General features: G+C 44.6%; 2 protein-coding genes across 2 annotated transcripts; one reads left to right on the top strand and one right to left on the bottom strand.

Moving 5' to 3' along the window:
* The first annotated feature begins 188 nt into the window (after nucleotides 1-188).
* LOC306733579 (uncharacterized protein) lies at nucleotides 189-3278 on the top strand. The gene is made up of 3 exons (XM_079214848.1): nucleotides 189-437; nucleotides 739-1071; nucleotides 1863-3278. The coding sequence occupies exons 2-3, from the start codon at nucleotides 897-899 to the stop codon at nucleotides 1940-1942; spliced, it is 255 nt and encodes an 84-aa protein (XP_079070974.1). The 5' UTR covers nucleotides 189-437; nucleotides 739-896; the 3' UTR covers nucleotides 1943-3278.
* A 2522-nt stretch (nucleotides 3279-5800) lies between these two features.
* cldn7a (claudin 7a) lies at nucleotides 5801-10040 on the bottom strand (the record flags this gene model as incomplete). Its single annotated transcript, XM_079215294.1, has 4 exons — nucleotides 5801-5969; nucleotides 6757-6841; nucleotides 7739-7903; nucleotides 9818-10040. The coding sequence occupies 4 exons, from the start codon at nucleotides 10038-10040 to the stop codon at nucleotides 5801-5803; spliced, it is 642 nt and encodes a 213-aa protein (XP_079071420.1).
* Between the last annotated feature and the right edge of the window lie 718 nt (nucleotides 10041-10758).

Below are 10758 nucleotides of genomic sequence, written 5' to 3'. Positions count from 1 at the left end.
ATTACCGAGCAGTGTCGTGTCAATGGCTGGTGCCTGAGTCACTCTCTCATTACCAGGCGCATAATTACGCGCTGCGCCCTCCAAACTTTGGCACACCTCCGCTGTATAATCGGAAGTGTCACCACTGTCACTCATATCAAGCGCGCGCTGACGTCCGCGTGCCGCCATACGAGTCAAGACACAATACGAGGAAATCCCCAAGGCCGACAAAACGAAGAGGGGCCCCTTTAAATCGACGCTTCCTCTGTGTTGTGCCAAGAGAGAGAGAGAGAGAGAGAAAGAGAGAGAGAGAGAGAGAGAGAGAGAGAGAGAGAGAGGGAGAAGGAGGGGGGGAGAGAGAGAGAGAGAGAGACCGATCTGATCAACAACAACACTGTTCTCCTCAGGAGGCGCGTTTACCGGATCCAGCTCTGTCCTGCGGCCTCGGCGAGGAAGAGGTGAGGCAATATGTATGGTGTTTGACAGCATTCCTCAAGGATTGTCGCGGGAATCGATCAGCAGTTTATTACAGGGGAGGGGTATCAAACGGAAGCCACGCTATTGAAATACCAGCTGTCAGCTGTTTTCGTGTCCAGGACGGCATTGGCTACACCTGTTAGTTGTAATAGAGCGGAGCAACACGGCGCTTATTTCGGCGTAATAAACAGCGGGGAATTGTTTGTGCGCACTTGCCGCGCGCCGGCCGCTCTCTGACGCATGAGAGCTATTTTTGACAGACGTATTTACTTTCTTTCACAGGCTACGAGGACTTTGTGTCTGTTACCTCCAACATTCTGTCGTTTGCCGTTCATACATTCGTTGTGTTGAATGCCATTGCGGAAGTGAGCGGCTTCTCGTCACGACACAAAGCTTAGGCTGTGTGGACCTCTAGCGGCCAGTCGGGAGAAGTTGTCGAGATGTACGGAGCGTCAGGTATCCCGGAGCTCATCCCGCCCCGACAACCGGGGCCGACGGGGCAGTACAACCCGGGACACCCCCAGGTCAACGGAGACGGCGACGGCGGCGGGGCCAACCCGCAGAGACTCGGACAGAGGGCGCCCAAGCTCGGACAGATTGGGCGAACCGAGAAAGGTGGGTGACTGGTGGGCTTCTTCTTTAAAGCTTGTTTGTTCCTTTGTTTGGTTCATGTACATGACAGTGCCAACAGCAACACGCATAGAAACACTTCCTCCATTTATTAGAATGACATCGTATTAGATGAAAAGAAAACAGACTGACTGAAACAACAAGTACAAGGTCACTTTACATAAGCAGTTATTTTAAATGACAGAGACGAAAAGGCAAAAGCATTTTTGCTTTAATAGTTAGTATAGATAGTATTAAGTTATAGTCGGATTCCGGGCCCAATGAACATTGAGTGGTTCCCTCAATACATGTACCAGGAGGGCTCAAAAGGAGAGCAAAAATAAATCCTTAAGTGTTCATTTTTTAGGAGATTTTTACAGCAGAAGTCTCCTCCTCTCCAGAACAAGACAGACCAGAGGATTAAAATCAGTAAAAACATAGAATACAGCAGTTTCATGTTAAAAAACAACAACTGCTTTACTCCGACGCTGTTGGGCGACCACAGGAAGTAGTTTATAGGAAAACCAACATCTATAAAAGTGTATCATGAAAATGTGGCCTAAAACTGGATAAAGAGTCAATTGACCTTGATTCAAATTACGGATTTCTCGGGTTTGAAAATGTTTGAAAATATTTGTAAACATTTGCGACATAAAAATATGTAACATAGTCATCATTTTTATACGTAAAAGTTACATAACATATTCTCTCTAAATGAACAGAACCACACCATCTTGCATCAATGCACTCCTCACTGAGAAGCACACATGACCTGACCTTTGACCTTTCCTTCTCAGTGGACTTGGACGATGAAGATTTGGACGACATCATGAACAACAACGGGCAGTGTCCTGTATCCATGTGGCCCATCTTCTAAACTTCACCAAGAAGTGCCAACAAAAAAAGAGATTACAAGGGCTACATTTATAAAGTTGCACTGAGCAAATGGTTTGGTGAAAAGCAGCTTATCACCTGCCTGTTTTCTGGTGAGGGTTTCTGAGTCTGTGGGTTTGGCTGTGTGAGGGAACACAGACCTGTTAATGTCTAACACACAGGTGAAATATTAAGCTTTGGTTGTGCAATGACTATCGTTCTCTCCTCTCACACCGATGCAAGTGGTGTACTATCCAGTGGACAAAAGCTCGCTATTTACTGAAGGAAAAATAAAACTACTGCTAGTTATTTATTGTTTAAAAAAAAAAAGAAGAAGAAAAAAAGAGAAGAAACACTTTGTTGTGTTGTTATGGCTTCTAAATGTTTTTTACTCGTTTCTGAATGGAAATTGCTTCAGTCATCTATAACTGAGATTTAATATGTTTCCAAAATGGTGCACTTTTGTGGGAATGCCTGTTATGTGCAGTGACATGTTGCAGAATTCTATGCATGGAGTCTGTTAAAGCATCAAAACACGTAACTGGTATCCTGTTATTAAGGGCTAATGTAGAAGTATTTCAAACCGCAGCGCCGTTATGCTCTTTAGATCACGCTGAGTCGACACTTTCCTGAGCTCATTGTTGGCCCGGGTCGCAGACTCGGCAGTGAAACGTCGTAAACAACAACAACAACAACCGATTTATGTAGGTTTTGTTCGCCTTCAGAGGCGGGGTTTCCCAGTTGGCCAGACGACTGTGATAAAAAGACACGTACAGTTCGAGCACTTTAAAATCAATTGCCAAATGATATTTGACGCTGTATCAGATTGATGATTGAAATAGATTGGCACACAGACGTAATGTCATTATGCAGCGACACTCACTTTGTATTAATATATACAGCAGCAATCTGCTTACGCGACACCCCGATGGAATCAGAGTGTCTGGCAGGTTCTCTTTAAGAGATAATGTCAACCTTTACTTCACAATTACAGTATGAGATAATGAAAACAAGCAGCTCTCTATGATTACTTCTCACTGCTGGGACAATCTTAACATTGATGCTTTTTTTGGGGTGGGGTGTGGGTAATTTTCTTGTTTTTTTAAGATTGCAGTGGACCTTGAAATGACACGCTATTGTCGGTAGCGGCTCATGTTGATGTCATGTTACTTAGTCGGCTGCGACATTGTTACTCTTTCACTGTACTCACTGCATTTCACGGCCCGTGCTCTGACTCAAAGACTGTCTTCGGGGTTGTGGCTCCCATCTGCATGGACATCGATGATCGACCTTTTCATCATGCATCTCGGGAAATTAAAGATGAGTCTTTGTGGAACCTTCGTTTGGATCTGTTGTTTTGATGCACTGATTTCCAATCGTGTTCCTTAAACACTTAAAAACGCATTCATGTTAAAGGGACAGTTCGGATATTTAGAAGTGCGGTTGTACGAGTTACTTATCCACAGTCAGTGTATTACTAACGGTAGAGGGGCAGAAGCAAAATGTATGATAGACATCTGAAAACTTTTCTATCAGTTACACTATATGTAGAATTTTTCCACTGCTTTACTATGTTGTGTCCCAATCAGGTCATACTTACTGTATCTATGAAACCACGGTTATTCCAAGGTTATCACTGAAGCTGCACATTACAGTAGTAGTGGGATGTGGCTTAATGTGGAGTGGTAAACAGACTTAAATATTGTATGCTAAAAGAGACATATTTTACAACACACCCTGCTTTTAATAATAATGTGTCTGATATAATATTAAAGAAAATAATATTATCTGCCTCCTCATTTACAAATCCAGAATCTATGAATAAGTAGATATGTACTTCATTGAAAAGTCCTCTCTCTCTCTCTGTGTGTGCACTCAAGGTGTTTTTTACATCCCACTCATGTTATTACTTCACGTTATGCACGAATATAGTATATTCATGCATAATATAGTGTCACACTCAAAGATGCAAGTACAGTATCAATAAGTAAAGGGCCTTTTTGAGTGGAAGGGAATAACACAATATTTTGTTTATGATTTGATGCTCCTCAAAGGTGCTAAATTCAAAACTCAGAACGTGTCTATTGCCTCTCTACTGCTCTCAGCATGGCGACGGCTGAGCTCACGATGTGCTAACAGGAACTGCATTTACACGCACACGATATTTCAGGTTTTGCAACTGTTCCAAGAAAGACAATATTCCTACTAATCCGTTTATATGGCAAATGGAAATGATCATTCCACCAACATTCCCGTTGACATACAGCCGTGCACGCTCCCGATCAACATCCCCGTGGCGGGCCTCTCTTTTGGGCATGTCTTTCTGCAAGCCATCGGCTAGCTGCTCTGTGTACGACATGCAGAGCTGGGAACAGGTAAGAGACCATGTGTCGCCATTTCCAATAATAAAAACAAGTGAGACGCATATTCCCAAAGCGCTGAATAGAATGCTAAATCCGGAATAATATCGGCACGTCCCACATGTCTTATACGGAAAATACTCCGTTCAGAATATGGCCTTAATAAGAATATCCAAACGGAATACATCTGGAATATTGTCATTCAGAATAATAGTGCAATATTAGTGTATGTGTAAAGGTAATCACTGTTAGACTGAAGGGGTTGCCGCTGTGGGCCACGGCCACATGCACGAGCACGCATTAAGACACAAGCACTGCCGGCCCGACTATATTGATGCTCTGACTGTCGAATAGAGAACCTCTGTTGAATGAGGATTCAACTGTTTTTGCTATTTTTAAAGTAAAAGTAAATAATGTCATCGACTCTAAGGAGAGTCTTGAGAACACAGCATTACGTGAAGCATTTGCTGTTCTGCAAAAGTAATTTCTAATCAGTCACTACATGATCACCACACCATTGAGAATGTTGCAAAAATCTTTATTATTTAAGTACTGTTGGACATGTTAAAAATCCATTCACTTGTCACGATGAGCCAGGTGTATAAAACTATGACATTTAAAAAAAACAGCAGACACTGTTCAGATCATAACAACACATCTTCATAAAAATATGACTTTATAATCTCTGAAAGCTAAAACTGGGCCACAGTGATCTACTTACTATAAAAACCTACACAGGAGCCAAAATGTCACCCTACGGTTTGTCAAAAATAAATAGAGGCAGTTTGATCTCATGGTGGCCGATATGGAAGCTGTTAAAACGGCACAGTGACTACATGATAAAATATTTCATATCGGGGCTGGGTTTGTAACAGACTGGTATGAAAAGCGGCCGGGCCGGTAGTGAGCGTAGTAGTAAACGGCCTGTGTGGTACCCTACACACTGAGCCCTGTGTGTGAAGTCACACCCTGCTCGTCGTGCCGTCTATTTTAGAACCTCCAACAGTTAATATAAAACACATTGTCGCCCTGCGTCTCTGTCGTACAGAGCCTCTGAGTCGCAGCCTCGACAATCAAATTGATTACTTTCAATTACATGGCAAACAGTAATAGATGCTGGTTCTAACACGGAGGTGCAAGGGTTGGCTTTAATCCACCGTTTGGGCTACAACTCAAGGGGTTACACCCAGAGGGCTTGTCTATTGAGTCAGGGGATCCAATTACAATGTATTTGTGAAGATCACTTGTAAACAATTGTAGAATGTGTGGACAGGGTGAGAGACATCATTCATGAAACAATTGAGAGTGCCACATGATAATCGAGGGGTTAACGAAGGTCTGCCTGAAGAAAAAAGAAAAGAAAGTCCCATCTCAGTAATTCTTTGCCTCTATGATTCGCACCATTCGGTTTTTACTCCTCGCCGCCGCTGCAAAAGGGAGGGACTTCTTTGTCAGCTTCTGTTGGAGTCCCAAGCTATGTGGGGGGGCGGGTGGGGGGGTTCTCAGACATACTCTTTAGTGCTGCTCGGCGGACCAGAGCGGGAACCGGCCATGGACGGGTACTTGGACACGTGTTTCTTTCGTGGACAGGAAGCAGCCAACATGGCTCCGCCCAGGACGTCGAGGAGGGAACCGCCCCAGGCGATGAAGATGGCGGCGCCAAACTCAAACCTGGGCAACAAAACATCGTATTCGGGAGTCATTTCAAAATGACAAATGTGGAGATCGAACTTCTGGGAAAATTAGATTTCTCCATTTCTTTTTCTCAGTTGATGGTCAGACGTACTCTAATACGTCACAAAAGTACAAACGTGTTGAATTATGGGATAATGGCAAACGCTCAAATGCCTTGTCAGAGTACCACGAGTTGAGCAAGAGTTGCGTCAACTACAGGAATATCTATCTTAAGTTTGATAACATCAGCTGAGATTAGCCTCCGGAAGCTTCTGGTCAGGGTTGGACTGTAGTGAACTACATAGATCAAGGATGTGTTTTATTACTCATGAAATAAAGAAGAGTGTGTTATTTATTTGATCAGAAGTGACATAGGGTCACTTTAAGCAGCAATACAACAATGTTAATTTCAAATTAAGGTTCCGCATTCCAAAAAGTTACTGTGGAAGCACATTGTGCCATAATTGCACTTTTTGTACAAATTAAAATGTTAATAACATGTTTATTCATGAGCTTTTGAGTGCTGGCAGGTGTAACTTATGTCTGTTTCCCCCTGCGTTCACTCTTTATGCTAAGCTAAGCTAACTGTCTCCAGGCTGCAGCTTCATAATCAACTGACAGATATGAGAGTGGAATCGATCTTCTCCTTCTGACTCTTGGCCGGACAGCGAATAAGCAATTATCCCAAGATGACAAACTATTAAGGGCCTTGAACCCACTGTGTTTTTTTTGTGTGTGTGTGTGTGTGTGTGTGTGTGTGTGTGTGGGAGGGGGGGGTACTTACTTGGTGTTGACTGGAGTGTAGGGATTATAGAAAGCCCGGATCACGTTGTGCGCAAACCAGGAGCACGCTACGATGGCACACAGCCCTGAGAGGACAGAAAGCCAACAACAAAGATCTATCAGCACATCATCAAAAGGGTCAGACCCTTTCACCCTCTCTATAGTCACCAGGCGGCCAGGTGCTGACTCAGCACAATTAGCTTTTTGGGTGTTCTGTTCTCTTCAGAGCCTCTTGTGTTAGAATCAGTAACCAGAAGTACTGCCCTCCTTGAGCCTCGTGACCTCTGCAGGGCTGCAGCAGAGGAGTGGGAGGAGAGCGTTTTGGATCAAACTCCCTCCCACGTCCTGTGTGATGTTGGCAAGGTCGAAGCAGAAACGTGACGATGAGGTGAGTTTTGATGAAATGTTGTGTAACCGTGGTCTCTATTGATTATAATGAGGACCATAGACAATAATATTGATTAGCAAAGTCCCGTACAGTGGCATTGGGCAGCCACGTCAATCAGTTGATTGTGAGGGGGTTATGTCACCTGAGCCACACAGCAGAACATTGTTGGTCCCGATCCTTTTCTCGTGTATATTACCATTTCAGTGGAGTGATTCTAGGGATGGCAACGTTGGTCTGTACACCACGTTGGTCCACTCCGAATCATCACAACACAGAGATGACGTATCGCCATAAAATCTGGTACATACTGTATGTATAATATACAGTACAATGTAGTAGTAGCTGCTTGGACATATGTAAGTGTTCATCAATGCTCAAAGTGCCCTAACTAAAGCCTCACAGAGGTTCTAGCATGGCTACTTAGTCTACAGGTTGGCAGTGACACAGATTTTGCTTTAGGGTTTAGTGTTTCGGGTTCTTTGAATGTGACGCTGTTGATCCCTCCAGTAGAGTTCCACTCGCAGAAGCTGCTCCTGCCGCTCGCAGTGGAACAGCACCTTCGTGTTGGTTTTCCCCTTTAATTTGTCACCCTCACCTCCCACTAGCAGGATGATGCCTCCGGTCATGGCGATGCGGGATTTGCGCAGCTTCTCGTTCCCTCCGCAGGTGGTGCACTTCATGCCCATGCAGGCCACACCCAGACCTGCCACGGACACAATGATGCCCACTATCATCAAGGCACGAGTGGCCTGAAGTGAACCTGGCAGACAGAGAGAAGGGAAATTATTAGAGAAGAGTGCGGGAAAAGTGTGTTGGTTCCGTGTGGGGAGGCAGTAAACAGATGGCCTTTTGTTTTGTGGAATGTGGGAGTGTAGCTTTAAAACAACAACAACAATAACAGAGCATATAGAGCGAGATCTCTGCAGCACAAACTGGTCAATGAGGAGGGGAGACTAATAAAGCGGCCACGGCCTATCAGAGAGGCTTTATGCGTGTGTCCAGAGGTTGTGAATTACACTCACATTAGCCTGTCAGGACATTTGAATGTGAGCTTTTCCTGGAAGAGAAACCATGGGAGACACACGAACACACAAACAGACAGAAAAACCTCCTCTCACACGCTCTGTTTCACTGTGGCGGATCCTCATCTGTCAGCGCCCCCCCTCCTCACCCCATAAACCTACCACAGAGTGAGTCCCCCCCCTTTTGTCTCTCCCCTTGTCCACCTAGAACCAGTCTGTGCCAGTCTAGGCCATCCCTGCCCTGCCCAAACAAACAACCCTGGGGTGGGTAGAGAGAGAGGGAGAGAGAGGGGTGGCGGGTGCAGAGGAGAGGGAGAGAGAGGAGGGGGTGGGGGTTCAACTCTATGAAACACTGCAACATCGGGGAACAATAGGGTTGATTATACAGTAAATGCAGATGGAGAGCAGGATGCACAGTATCCTGGCTCGGAGTCATATCACACTGCTCTCGTAGCCACTTAGGCACATCGGCTGTCAATCACCACAGAGAATGATACCGATAGAAAATACAGTCTTTATGATAATTCACTGCAGTATAGAGGCCGCTCTTGCTTTTGTGACAACATTAACACATGTTCACATACTCTATGTAAAGCTACAGTTATGTGCAACTGTACTATAGCGGCATTGTTTTAGCCCATCATACATCCACAGGTACTCCGTGGCCCATGAGGAGCTCCGGGGCAGAAATCGCCCCGTAGGTCCCTGTTAACGTGTTTGTGGTTATTTGGTAAAACTGCACGATCCGTTTCTTTTAAATATGGCCCTCATTGTTTCAACTAGTACTTTTCTTTAGTTGTGTTATTGTAAGTCCAACTCTTTTAAAAACAAATGTGCTCGTTATCACATACTGATGGACGTAGCACCTATGGGGCCCCTAAGAGTCTGAGGGCCAGGTCTGTTTACCAGCCATTCCTGGTTAGTAATCCAGCTCAGCATTACGCCTGCTCTATATACAGCAGTAACACAATACACTAGATAGTGTGCAAATGACATCTATAAAAAAAATATAAAAATGACAGCGTGTGTTCATTCCAAGAGATGCTTCAGAAGTCAAGCGGCCTATTTTCAGATTTGTCCTTAAATGAGGCCGGAAGTCTGCAGGATTCTCGAGCAGGTGCCACTACCTTCGGCCCCTACGTGTTAAAACCAGAGCTCCCTGTTTGCTATGAATTCATGTGCATTGCTGCATGGGACAATTGTGTGTGTGTGTGTGTGTGTGTGTGTGTGTGTGTGTGTGTGTGTGTGTGTGTGTGTGTGTGTGTGTGTGTGTGTGTTACAGCAGATTATTCAGACATCTATTTTGCAGCACTGGAGTTACCATGGTCACCCTTCCTTTGAAGGATAGCCTCATAGTGACGAAACACACAACTCTGATTTCATATTCAGGAACACTGTATTAGCTCTTGAAATGTGGATATGGCATACTGTGTATGAGTGCATTAGGAAATTATCGGAGGGAGGGGGTACTTTTAGGGAATCTTTTGAATTATTTTCAAACTTTTTTCCCTCTTCTTGAATCAGCTGATAGTCAGGCTGGTTAGTAATGTGATGAGTAGGTAAATCCCTGAGGTGACGTCACCGTGGATCACCCAGGTGCACCGGGTGTGGTCTTTAGGTGCAGGAGACGCGCCGAGGAGGGCCATACTCACTGTCGAGCTGCAGAATGGAGTCGTAGATCTTACACTGGAGCTGCCCGGTGCTCTGGAAGGCGCACGACATCCACAGCCCCTGGTACATGGCCACGGCCGTGATGATGTTGTCCCCGATGTACGCGGACATCTTCCACTGCGGCAGAATAGTCCCGATGATCAGTCCCACGATGCCAATTAACGACAGGAAAAAGCCCAACAGCTGAATACCGGAGTTCGCCATCGTTTCTCAAGAGAGTTCTCCTTTGCTCAATGCACTTTGGTGATCCTGAACTCTTCTCCTCTGCTGCGATGCGTAAAGCTCCAGAAGATGCGTCACTTGTGGTGTCCGCGTGCGCTTTGGGCTGTGTACCGGGGGTCTGCAGTCGGGGCTGGGCGTCCTAGTTGTGGGTGATGGTGTGAAGTGGGTGTGTAGTTATCATGCCTGCTGATGCATGGAGTGGCTCTGTGGTCGCTGCTGGGAAATGTTCCCTCTGCTTCCAGCAAAGCAACAGGTCGTCTCCGCACTCAGCACGCGCTCTTTATCACGTTTCGAGCCTTTTCAGCCGTGGCTGAACTCTTCAGTGACTTCTTTATACAAAATATCTTCAAATGTATAACTATAACTGCAAATATGTATATCTGAACATCTACGCTCCTTTTTAAATGTAATGGTAAAACCATTGAAAACATGGCAACTGGAGTTTGGATATTTTCCCAAATATAAACATCATGCCTATTGATGGAGGAAAGAAATAATGAATATAAGTACAATTGGGGAAGTTATAAAACTATTTAAGATGGAAATTTACGTGGGAATTATGGTTCAAGAGGTTTTAAGTGTTGTTTCTGTCCTCTTATGGAACTTATGGCCCCCAAGGTGCTTGAAATTAAAAAAAATATATATTTAAAATGAGCATAGATTAAAAAGTCCTTTAAAAATAGTTATTTAATGAATATTT

The sequence above is a fragment of the Taurulus bubalis genome (assembly GCF_910589615.1).
Source record: "Taurulus bubalis genome assembly, chromosome: 3".
NCBI classification, from domain to species: domain Eukaryota; kingdom Metazoa; phylum Chordata; class Actinopteri; order Perciformes; family Cottidae; genus Taurulus; species Taurulus bubalis.
The sequence above is the reverse complement of the archived record's forward strand: the minus strand, read 5'-3'. Positions and strand labels throughout refer to the sequence as shown.

Coding starts and splice junctions, on each gene's coding strand:
- LOC306733579 (XM_079214848.1), top strand. CDS start 897: ATGTACGGAGCGTCAGGTATCCCGGAGCTCATCCCGCCCCGACAACCG. Junction 1,072..1,862: donor GATTGGGCGAACCGAGAAAG/GTGGGTGACTGG, acceptor TTTCCTTCTCAG/TGGACTTGGACGATGAAGAT.